An 18,209-nucleotide genomic window follows, 5' to 3' on the forward strand; every position below is an offset into this window, starting at 1 on the left:
AGTCTGCCGGTATGACATATTTTTTTACTCGATAGGTAGTGTTAAGAAATAGTTTTGAAAAAGTGAATTCTAAAATGTGAAGATCAACTAATCTTTCCGTTTTTGTTTGCGGATCACATAAATTAGCGAAATCGCGGTCGGAGCTTTCGGGGGGCGGCTCCGGGAGCGCCGGCGGTGCGTCCGCCCCCGAAAAGGGCGCATAAAAAGCGAGATTACAAGCGTTCCCCTCATCCGTCCTCGATAAGAGCATCCTAATGGTCAGAAAAGCGGATTATTTTTTATATCTAAATATGTCACATATGTCCCGGAGCTGTTGCCACGTAGTTATTGGTTAAATTCCGGGCTCGCGTTGTTATCTCGTTTAAAATATGTGCCTGTTGGTGATTCGTCGCCATTTAAGCGCCGATAGTGGGTTCCCTCCGACCCCTCCGCCGCCCCCAATACTAATCTTGTCGGCCTCTGCGACGTGACAGTCGCACAATTACGCGTTTGTCACGGCTCCGGTTAAAACAACACGCGTGACAACAGGAATTCGCAATAAGCGGGCTCCATCAAGTGGGTCTGGTGGCCGCCGCCGCCGCCGCCTTCCTCGATTTTTGTCTGCTCGAACGAGATATGAATATTAAAAGGGGCGCAGCCACACGGCCTTATTGAAATCATTTTAATGTACGAGAGCTGAATTCGAAAGGTGGACACACGCTCGCTCGCCGCCCCCCGCCAGCGCTTTTTCGTACCACCCCGCGACGGATTCGATTAAATTTCGCACCGCGTCCGGCAGGATAAATAACAAGGTGAGCGGGACCACTGGAAATCTGATCGCCGCCACCGTCGACATGTGCCGTAGACGGCGGACGTCCTTCGGCGAGGGGGCGGCTCCGCTAATGTACACGCTTTTCGTCCACCAGGATGGAGCGTGGCCGTGAATATTCATGACTTCGGTAGCTCATTTCGGCTTGTTTCAAACTGGATCCGGCCGGGGGCTATTTGATAGCCGTTTAACATTAGCGCTGCCTTATCGATCAGGGGGATTTTTAATGAGGGATTAAACAGGGTTTCACGGAGAGGCGAGCGCCGGATAAAGACCTCTCCTGACGCCGACCGGAGACCCCCAAAGGTCCGACCGAGGACCCCGCTTTTCCACACAATCTGCACATCTCAACGCTTCAATCGGTTGCAGTTTTGTTGTGGCGTGCGGCAAGGCTCCGCTCTGGGACCCCCGTTTTTCGTAGAACATTAGAAAACGTTAAAACGATTCTTGTCCAAATACGGTCTATCGAGCAGGGTCTCCCAGGAAAGACACAATGGGATTACCTTGTTAGTGTAACGATGTGGGCTGCATTCACAGTTGCATCGACGCGTGTTTACCAATGGGGTTCACGGTCGGTTGGGCGCAGCGATTGCAGCATCTGTCGCAGAATCGCATAAAAATGGAAACGCCCTCGAGATATTCCCGTCGCGATCTCTCGCCCTCCGCCGTCCCCATTAGCAAAACACGATCGGCCGATTCCTCGCGTCAGGTGAAATACGATGATTAAATTTGCCCCGATCGCAGACGACGTCGTCCGGTGATCCTTTATATCTTTATTGTCCTAGACAGGATAATAACATTAGCGCTAACGGCGTGGCACATTTCCAATGCTGCATTATGCAATCTGTACATCTTGGCCGTATCCGAACGGGGGAAGGCCCCTCGACAAATTACGCCAGTTCAAACTCCGACTTTTCGCCCATAACAATAACAATAAACGCGTTGTGCCAGGACGTCTGACACTTAATCTAATTGTATTTACACTGTTCGCCATATTCGTGCGGATTTGTGCGGCGCTGGGGGGACGGCGCGACGCCCGAAGGCGCTAATTAGGACCGCACCGCACAAAACCCAAACCGAAAACCGATAAAACAATACAGAATTAATTTGGTGTTTGATGGGGTCAAAAAGGGGCGGTAATCGAATTTTAGACAAAAGGGCCCGACAAGTGTCACCCCTAATTAAAATCGAAACGTTCCTTTCAGAATCTAATCCCTTGAAGTTTTTGCAGCACCAAAACCATCTAAACTACAAGAAAAAGGTCAATCCAAAAGGCGGCCAAAATAGTACATATATATGTATTATATCATTAAGAGTAGAAGTGTGGCTAGCCCAGAGATTAAAGGCCGAAACCCAGTTGAAGCCGACAACTGGGCGAGGCACAAATAGTTATTTACGAACCAAGTGCGGGAAGACGATGTTACCGCATGAGCGCATTTTTTAAAGCACGAGCGACGAAGGAGCGAGTGCCTTTAATTAATGCGCGAATGAACGGAAGATTCAAGCAAGTGGTTCGTACAATATTTTTTGTAGGAAAATTAAATTAAATTTTTTTGTTTTAATACATTAAACATAAACGAACATAAAACCAAGTAGGCAGTGATCTTTGGTTATTAGAAACAACTGCTTCACTTGAAATTTCAATTTTTGCAATAATTTGTGAATTTTGTAGGAACAATTTTCAACGATTATAAATCTTTCCGTAATTTTTTAATGGAGGAAAACCCAGGGAAGTTGTATTTTATGAACTAAATTTTTTTATTATCAAGACAGATTTTTTTTTGAATGCCTCAAAGGGCCAGTGTTTTTTGCAATTTTTACATTCCAGTCGATCGGGAAGCACTCGTTTCGGAGCGAGCGTTGGATGTTGGAAACGTTGCTTTCAAGGCTATGAGTACAAAAAAGACTTTATACTTTATAAATCGTGACAAATATGTTTTTCAAATGACCTTACATTTGACCCGGTCGAGCCGCCTGTGACACACTTTTACTCCTAGGACTTGAAGTCCTACTCCGCTCAAAAAAAAAATGACAGTTTAACCGTCTCTATGGATATACACAAAGGCGCGATTTTCGACTGCTTGAACATAAAAAAAATGAAAGAATGTCTAAATTATTAATTAAATTTTAGACGAAGAATATTACATAGAAAGTCGGGGTCACATTTTATAACATCACTTTCCGGGCTGACGTTTAAAAAAAACGTTCCGGCCAATACACTATAACTTCTTGTCTTTGGAAGCGCCGACAAATTAGTTTCTGAAAAGTTGCGAATTTACGATAACGTTTTTCGGCGGAGCAGCTGCCCGCACGTATAAATTTTTTCCCAAAGCCGAATATTTTTTTTTCCTCGCCGGCATACATCATTAGGGGCGGAATCCGCTAAAAAAATAATAAATTCGCAGAAGGAATCGGATCCTGGTGGAGTCGTTCGAGTCCGGCGAACCGTTCCATTATCCCCGTGATCCCCGATCGGATCGCATCGACCCCCGGAGTGGGGTGGACCAGCCGCGGCATATGCGCCGAATGCAATTACGTGGCGATGCATTTGTTCGCCGGATTAATAAATAAACATGGCACATAGGACGCGACACAAATTCCCGGCCATATGTGCAAATCGGCGACTTAAATTTCATTAAGGCACCGATTTCCCTGTAAATTATAAAATCGACCGGAATATTAAAAGCGACACCGGAATTTTAATATCGCCTAAATTCGAAATCGCGCCTCCGCGTGTCGCAGATGTAGTAATCAACGTTGTAGTCATAGTAACGCGTTTTAACATCTCACCTGACCGGGCCCCCTTCCGGTTCCGGTCGGTGCTCCATAATCTCGTCCATTATGCATCGTTTCGCGTTCGAGCTGCGACCCCTTTCGCCGCTCTGATTTTGTGCACCGGAGGATTTTTGTGCAGCTCGCATGCCGGAATAATTGCCCCCGGAGTCGAGACCGCGAAAGAACGGACATAGTTTTTCATCTTCAATACTTAACAGGCAACACGAGTTCCTGGTAATCTCCCTCGACGGAACTAGAAGAATAGGAGACGGGGGCGGTCTTTTATTAGGCGGTGCTCTATTTGCCCTGTCGAGCAGACATTGTTATTAAAATCGGATTCCATTCAACGAGACCATTTAGACATTAGCATTCGTGATGAGGTTTAAGAAAAGAGACGCAAAAATGGACTCCTCCAAGTGAGGTGCTGGACCGAGACTGAGAATTTTTCACCGGAATTTTTAAGACGTAATGCCGAACGTCCTCGCCATTTACTCGTTTCCGGTGTAAAAACAAAAGTTGCAAGCCGGATTTCACCGGACAGGTGATGAAGAGGAATTAGCGTCAAGTGGCAAACTACAACGAAAAATAATTTTACATGGATGTAAAAATGGTGGACGAGCCAGGATATCTCTTCAACAAAAACAATAAGCAGATGAGTAATATCCAAAAAACAGCATGATTCTATCTCCACTATTAATTTCAAAAAACATACAATAGCTATTTTCAATACAAGTGAGTAAAGTAGTGCATTTAATCACGAGTACGGAAGTTGGGCGTCTGAGCCGAAGGCGAGTACTCCAACCGACATAAATAATATTAAAAAAATACCGCAGATTGTAAAATAAAAATTAACACTACCTGAATTCTTTGTTTCGCTTCATTCCATTACCTTAAATTTTTTTATAGATTTGAAAGGCCTACTCATCAGGAATTATCTCCATTTATCATAATTTCATTCGGCCAATACCGCACGAAATTCAGCATCCATTGAGAAGGTCACCAAAAAAAAACCTCTTTTTGATGTTGCGGACCTCACCGCGGGCGTGTTTTTTTTTTTTTGTTATTGCCCAAATTTCGGTCGGAAGCCGGCGGCTGCCATTAAAAATCGGCCACATCTCTCAACAATTCGATTGCTTTTCACAGCCGTCCCTCCGGCGAATTTTCCGCATACCAACCATAAATGATATAACATCACGAAAATTCCAGCAATGAGGCATCGGGAAAAGAAAAGTTAATAAGACTCGGCCGGCATCGAACGGCGCGTTGACAAGGCCATCCTCGTCCTGGGGGATCGATAGATCGGCGAGACAGGACGGACAGGAGCGATACACTCGCTACCGCAACGGGAGATGCAGGGTCGAATAATAAAATGCCCACAAAAAAAAAATGCAACAACTGGGACAAAAGTGTCGAGTTTTTGGAATTTTTCGTGGGGACATGAGGGGGTCTCCGATCGATCGTTGAGGATTTCGATCGAGCGGCGCTGTGGAGGTTTTCGGTGGTGCAGGTGTGCTTCGGGGGGCGTCAGATAGGTTTACGTGACGACTGAACGAGGGCGCTTCACCCCGTTATAAACTGGGCCAATCGATATTAGAAACTCCCGCCGCGGTGCAATCCTCGGCGCCCCGTCCGCCAGTGCGTGTCTTTCCGCCAAATGTGAATCTTATCTGCTCAAAACAAACAAGTGTCGGAGGGTAGAAGGCGCGAAACGGGGCGACCTCTGCGGGCCGAACCCCCAACCATGGTAGACTACATCGACAGGATCGGTGAGTGGCGACCACTATTTATATATCGATCACGTGCACGCTTTATTTCGTCCCATCGAGTTTTACAACTGCACGCGCACCACCACCACCGAAGGGGGTCGCAGGGGGATGACGCTAATGCGAAGCGACGTTCACCGGAACGCTCTCGTTTGACGCAACGCAACGTAAATCACCGTGCCGAGGTTAATAATTAACACGTGAGTTCCGGAGCGCCGCAGGGGCGGCACCGGGACCCGGTCTCTTCTCGGCGGAAAAAAATCTGGTCGGGTGATCGATGCGGGGGCAAGATTTTAACGCGAGGAAACCGCGAGATGCGCGGCGCATCTCATTTTTCAACGGGGGACGCTCCCCGCCAATTTAAATTTAATCAGCGAAATACGCTCACATGTTCGCCGAACGTGTTGCGAAATGGAATAAGAAAAATTGCCGCCATAATTCCTGACGGTGTCGAGTTGACAATCGACTCACCCCTCGCAACAGTCGGAGCCAAGGGAGCGATGCATCAAACAAACGCGGGGCTGTTTATAAACGTTAGCCGTCGATATATCGAATTAGTCGAATTTTTATGGGCCGTCATAAAACGTGTGCAAATATATGCGAACCAAACGTGGCGGCGAATCGAAGAATTTCATTATAAAAATCCGCTAGGGTGAGACCCGACGAAGGGAAGATCGACCGCCGCCGAGGGGTGTTGATCTCCAAATACACGTAGAAGTGAGCTAATTGCTAATTGCTATTTGAATCCGTTGCCGGGAGACTTTGATTTAAGGATAGTCGGATCCAGCCGACCGTGAAATATTGCCGCCCCCGGTTAGTTAAGGGGGGTGATTCCTCGGACCTCTTCTAATAAAGCAAAAACGAAACATTTATACGTTTTCTCAACCCGAGGTATATCATTTCGTCGGGGGCGAGCGCTAACGAACATTGATGGAGCTTTGCTCTTAATTTAAAAAGTGTTGAGACCGTGAGGAACAAGGAAACGGAAGCGGTTTCGGACAGTAATCTAAATTGAGGAGGGTTAAATTGACTGGCGGGGGTGAGTTTCAGGTAATGAATGTTTATCGGGGCGAATCACAGCGCGCAAGCGGTACACTAAAGACGACCGTCTACATTTTCCACCAGATCGATAACGTCGAGGATGGCCTCCCTCTGATACACCACCCCTCCGGCTGTCCTCTCTGTTTATTTGCAAAATTAAATGTTGTCTTTGCATCAATTAGCGGTCCTCCGACGAGGTGGCGGTCGCCCGTTTCTCGCTCTTCAACCGTCATCATCTTTATCGGCGATTTGGAAAATTTGCGAGGACAACGACGGAGACGTTTAACTTTGCGAAACGGTCGACGGTCGGTACGCAACCCTCGTCGCATCGATAATTTATTAACGCTCAACAGCTCCGACTCTCCCTCCAGATTTTATCCAGTCTCGTACGAACGCGAGTCGATGTTTTGCATTCGGGGCCGATCCCCGTAGGCGATTACTTTGCCGCTTGAGTGACAGTGATGGACTTCCGGAAGGCGGGAAGACCTTTCGCCAACTTTTGACAATCTCCAACCGACATATTGTCCACCATTCAGACCAGATTCTCACAAAGAGATGGTCCGAATAATCTGGCTGCTGCTGGAAAGTGAATAATCTTCAAATAGTATATTATGTCATTAAGAGTAGAAATGAGTCTTTTTGTGGCTAGCCGTGAGATTGAAGGCCGCGCAACGCAGTTGAGGTCGACAACTGGGGTCTGCACAAAAAGAGCTTCTACTGTTTTTTCAATGTGCTGTCTTTCAGTTAAATTATTTTGGGCCTGTCCTGACACATGATTTTCCAAAAAAAGAATTGTTTTTTCGATGACCCTGAAATGTTTCATTTTGCAATTTTGTCGTTTCGCCGTTTTGGGATTGAGTTTTGTTGGGTTCTTGACGTTTCCGTAATAACAACGCTAATAACCGCCCAAAAATGTCCATAACGGCGTCCTTTCCGCCCCGTCAGTCGCAATCCATCACTCGATCGTTATTAAATCCTGCTCCTACAAGGGAAGATGTTAATATGTGATATAGGAGCGCAACCCCTTCAATTGAGCACATTGTGTTCGTGACACTGTCGACTCCTTGATTAGTACTGCTAGTCCTCATTATTCCGTACCCTCCAAACACCACAACAAAGCCATGAGACCTACACAGACACACAGTGCAGAACTATGTGTATTTCGCAGATCGCACCGCCGCCAAGGTGAAATCGCGCTGCCGCCCACTTTAAAACAATAAACACGAGGGCGGAAAATTAATGCCGACTCTGTCGGTGACTGCTCCCCGGCTTTCCTTCGCCCGTTATCCAAATTAATTCGCGTTTCGGGGGCGGCGAAGGGACCGCTGTCCAAGTTCAAGGTGAGGGGGCGATCGGGCCCCGATGCGTGTCCGCCTCCGGCGTTCGCTCATCGTCGAAATGGGTCATTATTAATCGCAGTTGTTTGACTTGGGTTCGAGTCTTGCGACGATTCCGTTGTTGATAGAGCGTGTTGTTCCAGAGTACGTGCTCAGCGGCAGCCCCAGGGCCTCCGGTTACCCCGCCAGGTCCCCCATGTCCGCCGCCACGGCCCCCCAGCACAGGTAAGTCGATTGTTCCGAATGCCCGGCCGAATCCCGGCTACGGGTCCCTCTTTCCCGGACTCATGAATATTCACTCGCGCCCCAGCGTAAATGATTAATCATCATTACTCCGGACGCGTCATTAATGTTTTATAATGACACGTGTTTATTTACGGGTTGTATTGTTTGCTCTTCGGAATTGAAACGCAAATAGCCGGGTACTTGGTCGGTCCCTCGAGGCGGACTTTTTTTCCCGGACCGGCTCTAACATCGGAAATGGAATAATTTCGTTTTAATTGGGACCAGATGCGTCATGTGATTAATTGACGCTTTTTCACTTCCAGAACCGAGATGTTTAATCATTCGTTTATTTTTAGAGCGCACAGAAAGATCGCGAGGAAAACTCCACTCTCGGACCGTTACGATAGTTTAAGAGATCTTACTACGCAGTCACTCCCGAGTCAAGGAAAACTTCAGGTCTACTCCAGTTTTCGACGCTCTATCAGCTACTTCGACCCACTTTTCACAAACTAATTTAAAAGAGTTGTCGCTAATTGATCCGGCGTCAAATAATTAATTTTAACGAGCAACGCTGCTCGCTCTTGGTAATAGTACCGTTTGCAGGAAAATCGACAAAACTTGAAACTGGTACGAGCAAACGATGAAGACTTGATTCGTGGAGTACTGCTTGGAGTAAATCAAAGTTATGAAAGTGGTACCGGTGGTACCGCCTAAACAACTATACCTAGATAACCTCAACTTCTCAACTGTCATCCACGAACACGTCCGAGATAAGTCAGTACCTGGTGGTAACAAATTTTGCTTCACAGCCATTTTGAATTTGTTGGCGCGAGATTGGACGGTATTCGCGATCGCGAGTACCGCGAGTGTTCGCGATCGCGAGTTCCGCGAGTATTCGCGATCGCGAGTATCGTGGCCGAAATAGCGCCAGAAAAGCACCAGATGTGGGCTCCGGGATCAGTTTCGAATGTTTTCTGTCGCGTACAAATTTGGAGGGTTCGCGGGGGACCTCGTCCAGGTTCAGCAACACTTGACACCCTGCCAACAGATAAATTTCACGCTCGCTTAATTGACCGTCTTGTCCGCGCCCGTTTTTCTTTCTTTTGAAGTCCGTCCGTCGTCTTTGCACCAATTAAAAAATGAAATCCTCGTCGAGATAAATTACGAAAACGGTCACATAAATATGCGCCAATGACGCCAGAATTTATCGCCGAGATAAATTACGCAATCACCGGAAGATAAAGGGACGGAATACAAATCCGAAACAAGGCCGTTAATTTTTATCAGTTTTCGTTGAGTCTCCGCCACCAAGACGATTTCTGTTTCGCGTCCGTGAAACTCGCCGGTCCTGTTATCAGCGGGACAGATGTTGATGGGACAGTTCCTGGAGATTTTTTCCATCCGCGCTATTAGATCGTCGACGGCGGAGACGCGGATAATTGTTGTTGGTTTGTCGTTTCAATCGCAATCAGTCATTGATCTCGACGTTTTCCACGGGAAATTTTTAAAATCGTCGCGGGTCACGCGATCTCCTGCCACGATTACATGAATTAACCAGAAGCAGGTGCGAAGTGGAGGAGGCTCGTTACGGGGCGCTTATTGAAAAATTAAAACGCCCTCTCGTTTCACGGGAAAAAATTGTACCGGTCGCGATCGTTGCGTCGATCCCCACAGGATGATGCACGAGCTCGCGCCGAGAATGGTCAACGATTTATTCTTCGTTTCCTTCCTGCAACCCTTCCTGCCGATCGTGGGATTATCGCCCCGGTCGGTGGGTGCGTCCTCCGGTGCACTTCCAGCCCTTCCCCGATGCTATCTCCTGTCGTGCAGGATTCGCGTCTGTGCGGGGGTGTTTTTTCCGACCCCTTCGTGTCCCGTAAAGAGACCCGCCGGTGCCGTAACTGCCGCCTTTTGTTTTTAATCATGGTTTAACGAGAGGGACCGCGCCGCCCCCTGTACGGAATGCGGGATTTGTTTACGACGGCCCCCGACAACGTGGATTGTGTCTGGTCGGTGCACCGGCCGGCTCTCACGGTTACTGCCGCTTCGCACGCACAAAGTCCATTTCAATGTTAAAATCCCATTAAAAATACCCAACCTCACACGTGAATTACGCCGACATGCCCTATCGTGTTCTTGTAATGATTATTGATGGGCGCCACTATCGGTCACATGAATATTTGATTAACTACACGGTTTTAACCGCGCGGTTACACCGCGCCGAAGAGTCCTAATCAATTTGGGGAATTACCGAAAAACTAGATGGATGGGACGCGTGTACACAAAAACACGACGACGCCACCAAAACAAGGGGTGAATAAATTTCGATTTTTCCGAGGAGGGGTGGGAGGGCGGAGGTGTAGGAATTCGGAACGTATTTTCTCACTTTTTAAATTGTGCTTCTTGTTTGTTCGGTGCCGCCAGGGGTGATTTACGCGGGGCATAAAGTAATTTTCGTTAAACGGGGGCAACGGTTAAAAACAAGAAGGAAAACGGAACGAAAATCTTTTATCTTCAAGCGGTCGAAAATCGCTCACAGTTGTCGACTGTCAATTGCGTTTCGGCCTTCAATTTCTGGGCTCACCACAAAAAGAGACACTTCTACTCTTAGTGATATAATACCATTATCTGTTCGGGAGCTCCTCTTGGACGTACAAAAATACAAAAAACAAAGGTAGCTCGGTGGCCGCATGGCTGTCGGAGACAGTGCTCCGAGGTCGCGGTCCCGGCGCTAGTGGGTTCGAATCTCACCAAAGGGGGAGGATTTTTTCGAAGGAAGGAACCTCCGCCGGGCCATAGATGTGTGTGTGTCTATCGGGGGCTGACGGTAGGGTGGTGGAAGGAAGAGCGACACTCGTCCGACACCACCGCGAGGTCAGCAAGGTTCGAATCCCAGGGCGGATGGGCCTCCAATGGATGTTGTGTGTTGTTGTATTCGTGTTGTGTCGTCCAGAAAAAGGAGAAAGGAGAAGAGAGGGTGGGCGTGGGTGGCCGGGGAAAGTACCCCGGAGCCCCGCCGCAGCACATAAGGAAAAAGAGAAAAACAAGCCGCAAAGGTACCTGATAGGCCAAGTGGTGAAAGGGGAAAGGCTATAACAAAAAACAAAAAAAAAAAAACAAACAAGCAGGAACGGGTGATCCTCAAGGTGATGTTCTCGGACCTCTCTTGTCGCAAGAATATACCAAGGTTCTTTCAACGATTCCTGGAGAATTTTGTGAGGAGCGCGGCGTCGAAGTGGCGCCGGTCGTACCCCGTTTGTTTAAAATGTAACCGTCATGTCTGTCGGTGGCAAACAAATCCGTTAGAACGTCGGATTCCCCGTCTTCTGTATTATTTTACGTCCTGTAATTTGGTGCAGTGTGTAATAAACATCAGGAGGGTGCTCGTGTATACGAATCAGAGACGCAAATTACAAACAAGAGGCCTCGACACAAAACCCTGGAATCAGTCAATTCAGACACTCGAATGATAAACGCCCAACGCACACAACACGAAATTTATATTTAATGGGTACATAAAGTTCGTAACGTGTCTGGAGATTTTAATCGGTCTAATTAATTTGGGCGATTGCCGCCAGTCACGTCAGGGTGTTTAAAACATTTTTTCCTTCCTCTCTTATCGGGTAACCGGTGCACACGTGTCGAACAGCACCGATTTCAGCTGCGGCGCGACACGGGGGCGGCGACTTTTCAGATCTGTTAAATTATTAACCGGCGACGATGGAGATCGAGTGGTTCCGGAGGAAAAAAAATCTCATCTCGAGATTTTCAACACAAAGACCGCCATTATGGGTCGAGACTGACATCAAAACCGAAATCTGTGTACACTTTATGTTGTAGCGAGACAAACAAATGTATAAGTTACTTTGAGTTTGTTTGATTGCTACGTGAGAACAAACTTCGCCAACAAAGAGCTGTGTGCATGGAACCCGCAAACATACTCCGTCGCTCCCGGAAACTCCATCTGCTTTGCTTCATTAATAAATGAGAGAGAGCAAATTGCTTTCATTTAAGAACAGCACACCACAAAATAAATTACATTAATAGATAATCTCCGGCCTGTCTAGGTCCTGAACGTTCTTCGAACGCGAACAATGGATCAATTAGAGTTTTTAAACAATCGAAGCGAAACGGTCAAGGGTAGGGAAAGAGCGATCGTGCCCCGCGTCCGGCGGTGGGAGGTCCCACGCCTCGTCCCCTCCCACTTACTGCGAAAACAGTAGAAAAACTGGGCAACAGGTATTTAACGACCAATCAGAGAGGATTCGCACGCCCCGTCCGTTGTTATTTTGTTCTTTTTTTTGTAGGAAATGCAGCACTGTTTGTGTTTCGACTCGTCTGGCGTCTATCGTCGATAGCCGAGTCGATTATTATTCAAAATCACATCTGTTTGAAAGCAGATACCAAGATTATACGGCGTTAAATTATCCGACACAGTCATCGGGTTTTTGTTGGGAGCAAAAAGCGACGTATTCCATTAGTTTATAGTCTGTAATTAGAGAGCGCATGGCCTGTACTTTAGCGCAGATAACTACAAGAGACGCTGTTAACAAGGGCGGTCTATCTACAGATGCTACTGTACTCGACTTAATTTGAATGTTCCATCCGCATGACGTGTAATTCTGAGAAGCCTCCTTTAACGACTAGAAAGGACGACTTACTCTCCAGGGCCTAAATCCTAACGCAGACGTCGCGGAAGAGCGACGTCTTCTCAGAGGTTTAATGGCTTCTTCGTGCCCCAAATATTTTAAATATTCGGGGGGGCCAGATAAGAGAATCCGGTCGACATTCTTCCTCCTTCCCAACGACATCTTCCGTCGGAGTCGGCCAAAATCTACCACTATGTTGTAGCACCGCGAACATTTTTATTTTGTTCACGGGCCGCATGCATTTTTTTTTTTTTTTGTGGCGACGGTGTTGCAGAGCGTGTGACTTTTTTGGGGCAAGGATCACAACCCCGTAAACGCCGCCCGTCTAAAAATAAACGGCGTTGACTCCGATTCGCGAATCGATATTTTCTCATGACGTACAAAAATCCGCCCTTCGAGCGAGTTCCCAACTTGAAAATCACTTTCGTTCCAGGCAACCTCATGAAAGTTCAATTAATGACCGAAACTTGTACAAAGCTCCCCGAAATTCTGTAACAAGATATGAAGCGACTCGACGGAATTCTTTCAGGTGCGGCCTCCGCCGTCGCCGATTAATTGCTTTAAAATTGATTCCTCAAAGCGATCGATCCGCGGGCCCCCGAAAATCTCCCGGACGATTGATCCCCGAAGCGCAGTTCCTGGCCGCTTTGACGCGTCAAGACGGCCTTTGTGCGCCCCCGCGGATGCACCCCCGCGGCGTAATCGAACAAGTTAATTACGGCCGGTGATCATCGAGGCACAACGCACGGAGACAATGACAATGCCGCTGATGAGGCGTATTGTCGGAGCCGGCGGACCGTTCATGTGTCACACCTATCGATCTTCCAGGGGGGGCACCAACACGTGACTCCACCGTCCGCAATTAAAACTTTTCACGGCCTGATCGAATCAACGACGACTCCTCCGTCGACGTCTTCTTCTTCACATGTCGGGGCTTCTGATAGGAGTTGCCAGGTAACGGGGACGCCGGGGATCGTCACATGCTGTCGCTATGGCGACGACGCCGGATTCGGGGACGACATCGACGGTTCGATTTGAATCGTGACCCAGAGGTGGTGGTCTCGAGGAGCGCGCCAACTCGCCTCGAGATCTCCAATTATTCGGGAAATCCCCGGCAAATAAAGGCGGATTTGGACCGAGATCACGACGTGGGAGACACTTGACCAAGGTCGCACGAAAGGGACGAGACAAATCGAAGAGGGTTGGGCCAAAGAAAACGACAAACGGCCTTGTTTCCTCCAAACGCGCAAATACATTTTGTCAACTTCTAAAGAAAAGATAAAATATGTGTTTGTGTTTGTAACACTCAAAGTGGAATCGATGAACGAATCCACCACAAAATTTCGATGGGATTTAAGTCTGGACTTGGAGGAAACCGCGTTAATACGCGAATAAACCGCGTTAATAAGCGAATAAACCGCGTTAATAAGCGAATAAACCGCGTTAATAAGCGAATAAACGCGGTTTCCTCCTTTTTGCCAAAACAAGACGTATATTTTTGGTTCGTCATCCTGCAAGGAATATTGTTGTGGCATTTTATTATTTGTCATATCGAATCCTGGCGGTTTAGCAACGCGCCAGACACATCGGTCCCTACCCTTGTCAGCCGAGATTCGCTGTACACCCGACACGTGCATCACTCACCCCTGTATCGGTTTCCAAGACCATTTTCTTCGCGCCGAGACCTCTCATCCCCTTTGTATACATCTGTGCAAACAAAGGGGTTGCCCGGTTCGGCCATTTTGATTCCGGAATATTAGTCGAGACCGACCTTTGCCCTAAAAAAATGAGTCCCATCTCCCCCGGAAAAACTAGCTCGACGGAGCGGTTTTGACGTGTTCTCCCTGTAGGTGCCTGAAATAGAATCCCGGATCATTAATTCCGAAGGAAATGACTTCGTTAGCGCGGTTTACATTTCGTGGAGCGATCAATTTTTACCCGGCAGGGGGTCAGATCCCGGGTCTTCTCTCCGTCTCTCCGTTGATAATTCCCGCCAACCCTGTCGACTGCACTCTAATTAATACGTCCCGGTCCCGTTTTAATCCTCACGAAGTAACACACACGTGTGTCCTTTGAACGGACGAGTTCTGCTTGTTGCGCGGCGCTCGATTGCTGTTTGCGGAGATCGCCGCCCCCGACTCAATATCGGGGCCGCCGGATTAAACGGACGGCTCGTCGTAAAAGCGTCGATGCGGGGGACTCGTCCGCGTCGTTTTATTTTTTTCGAGCCGCCCCGCGTGTCATCCTTTATGTTTATTCCAGCAAAGCAGTGCGTTATCGCGCCGAATTCAATTCCCGCAGGAACCGACGCGTTCTCAGCCGCCCCACAATGGGACCAGACACATCCATTTTGCCACTGTGACTCGCGCAAATATAACAATTCTATAAAAAGTTGGCGGGCGTTATTTTTTTTATGTGGGCCACGCGAGAGCCAAGAAAGGAACCGACGAGTGCGCTCTTTTCGCGACGAGGCCTCCCAGGATTTAGACTCCTTCGCGGATTCAAATTGAAATAATAAAAAGGCGAAGGGATGATCTAGGACTTAATTAAAGGAAACGCCGCTCTCGCCGGGGATTGTGGGAATTGCACCGCTGCAAGGATCCGCCGATTCTCTTTCAATCAATCTAATCGAGATCCGCGTAATAGAAAAATTCTTCTTCTTTCTTCCGCGGATCAAGATCAAGTTACAGATTCTCTGACGAACCTTCACCGACCTAAACTCGGTCGATTTTTTGTGCGAAATTGTTCGTGGTTGTCTTCTTTTGGGCGATCGAGTTCTTTGACGGAACAGGTGCGTCTTTCGGGCAGGATCGGTTAATGGCGTTGCGCAGGAACCTGCAAGAGGTGACGGGGCCATTAGACTGCAAAGGGCCGGAAATTAGAGCTAACCGGATTGCAGAGGCTCGGCGGTCGAGTTGCTTTACCGTTCCTCCTCCATCGACAATATCAAATAATGAAGTTCTAATGCGGAGGGATGTGCGGGCCTTATCTGGCGCCCTCTATCGAACGTCCCGTTATCAGTCCCGTGACACGGGTAAGCTTTTATCCGACACAGTGCGACTGACGTCCTAAGCACAGGACGTCCTTATAATTCTATTACTTATCTCCCTATCGCTCTTTTTTATCTATTAACCCCGAGTTGACTTTTGTACGTCTTAATTACATTATTCAGTCGGCTTTTATGTCTGTGCGTCGGATATATAATAAGAATGCCATCCGTTTGTGACGTGCCCTCTCATCCGAACCCCTTAATCAAGTTTCGTGAGTTTGCGGGGGTGGTCGGGATGCACAGGTTGTGGGGTTAGGGGGGGAGCTAAATGTTAATCAGTCCACATGGTGGCAGCGAGACGCTCGACTGTCTTCGGGTGATCGTCAAAAGGCGGTTTTTCCCCGCGAGTCCGGAAATTCCGGAAGTCTGAATTGATTAGGCCATTGCTTCGAACCTTTCAACTTTAATGTAGAGATTCTCGGTTTAATAAGATTTTCATGAGGCTCGGAGACGTCTCTCAGACGTATTCCACTTTCTGCAGAGCGATGTAATCATAAAACCGGCAAGCAGCGGCGTTTACGAGAAACCCGGAATTGTTATGTACACAGAAGACGTGTTGCAGCAGCATCACGATCCCGTCCTCTCGACCGCCGCCCCCTCGCCGCCGTAATTACGCCGGAGTTAATTGGTAAAGTGGCGTTCGGTGTCGAAAATAGGACCGGACCGAAAATAGATCGGACGACGGGGGTGGTGGTGGTGTTTGAAAAAAATCACGCGAGTGCTTTGACGGGTGCGTGAATTTTGGCGGCGTCCGGCTTTAATAAATTCCGGAGGTCTGAGCCTTCCGGAAGCCGCAATTACAAAAATTCCGGCGCTCGTCGAGATTGCCGCCGTTTATCACGAGACAGCGGCCTTATCCGGGGATAGAAACGTTATAAATATTTAGAGGCAAATCATGAAATAAATAAGGGTTGTCGCGTGCTGGCGGGGAATCCCTGTGCCGTAACCGCATCGACCGGTATAAAATATCCCGGTATTCTCGTGTAGTCATTTAGAAAAATGTCATCGTTACGGTCGGCGGCTCCCTCCGGATCCGACGCCTCGCAAGGCGCCCGGAGCGAACCGGAACGGGCCCACCTGACCCGCCGTCATTTTTCGTCCCGTTCCCGAAGATCTCCATTAATCCCCGGAATCGGTCGGGCGACAACTCGCGCCCAACTCGGCGATTTACGAATTTCCCAGGTGTGGGCGTGTTTGCGCCCGAGCGGCGGTCCGCCGAGTATTAATTAACTGGAATCGAACGGGCCCCCCGAACGAGTTGAATGCTTTTCAACAGATAAGACCCGGCCGGAACTATGGCACACACAATATCGGCTCGGGACCGAATGGGATTCATCTAACGTTACAATTAGACCTATAATAATAACATCGAGGGATGGCGTAAGGGCGCCTCTAATCAGAATTTCCAGTTTATTGCAGCCGAGACTGCTCAAAACAACACCCCTGTTGTTTATCACAACACGGGCGGTTTCGTTCGAGCCAATCCAAACAACGACGTAATCGTGTAAACAGGTCGAAAACTAACACTTGCCACCGCCGCACATTTCTTTTGCTCGACACGTGTTTCGGTCGATAACGTCGTCAGGGCGCAAATGGACTGTGCCGCTCGTCGAGCTTGCAAAAACGAATTCATCCGGTTCGGAAACGACAACGACACCAATTCGACACCAGAAATTAAATATTTTGCGGTCAGAAGCGACGAAGACTTGAAGAGGAGAGTGAGAAAAGGTGAAAGGTCGAGGGGATGAATTCGGTGAAATCGATCCGAAGAGGATCTGCCGCTGCAGGCGTGATCGGAAGAATAGTTTGTGTACAATAAGGTGGCGCTTTGAAAATTTCTGCCAGTTGCGTCAACAGATTTGGCACCGATTGAATCTGCCGGGAGAGAGACTTAAAATTCGTTCCCGGTGATTATATCGTAAAAGCCTACTTCTTGTTACGCTCAAAACGAGTCGAGGTCTCTGCACGAGACATTTTTTTGAAGCTGCAAACCCGAACGATTAGCGTGATCGAAATTACCTTCAAACACGAATTGCATTTAGCAGATTGTTTCCACGAATGTGAATGTTTAAAATGTATTTTATAAATTAAAACGCTGCACAAACACATCGCAACGCGAAAAACGTAAAACAGAATGTTTAAGTATTTAATATATCCTGTGCGTTTCATGGAAAAAGGCAACTACCGCAAAACTGAATTTGTAACAAAGTTTTTCATCAAACATATAAATGAATAAATACCAATAATAGCGGAAATTAAGCTTTTAATGGGAGTTTTGTATCAATTCTGACACATTAACAAAGCGTTATCAAGCTTTAGTTAATATTCAGGATGCTGGATTTTTTTTTACTGAAAATTTTCTGCTGTTTTTGGTGATGCAACTGGAAGAAAGTGATCTTCTCCAAAGTGCACGTGAAATCAAAATTAGAATATGTAATTTATTTTTTTTTGGCACCCTTAATGTCCGTGCAGACAAGAAGTAACTCTTTTTCGGACTCACTTTTTCGTACGCACTTTTTCGGACGCACTTTTCAGGGCATGGACCGTGGCGCCATCTGTTTA

General features: G+C 47.7%; 1 protein-coding gene across 7 annotated transcripts in view; it reads left to right on the plus strand.

Annotated features, from left to right (window-relative positions):
* Positions 1 to 18,209, plus strand: part of Ten-a (tenascin accessory) — a 206,947-nt gene that overhangs the window by 129,955 nt on the left and 58,783 nt on the right. For 6 of the 7 annotated variants that reach the window (XM_069050307.1, XM_069050311.1, XM_069050309.1 and 3 more), the window contains one exon: positions 7,868 to 7,949. In XM_069050307.1, the coding sequence (XP_068906408.1) occupies positions 7,868 to 7,949 (82 nt within the window). Of the gene's footprint in view, positions 1 to 5,240; positions 5,350 to 7,867; positions 7,950 to 18,209 lie in introns of those variants that run through there. The other variant, XM_069050313.1, reaches the window with a different exon arrangement.

The sequence above is a fragment of the Tenebrio molitor genome, chromosome 6, assembly GCF_963966145.1.
Source record: "Tenebrio molitor chromosome 6, icTenMoli1.1, whole genome shotgun sequence".
Lineage (NCBI taxonomy): Eukaryota > Metazoa > Arthropoda > Insecta > Coleoptera > Tenebrionidae > Tenebrio > Tenebrio molitor.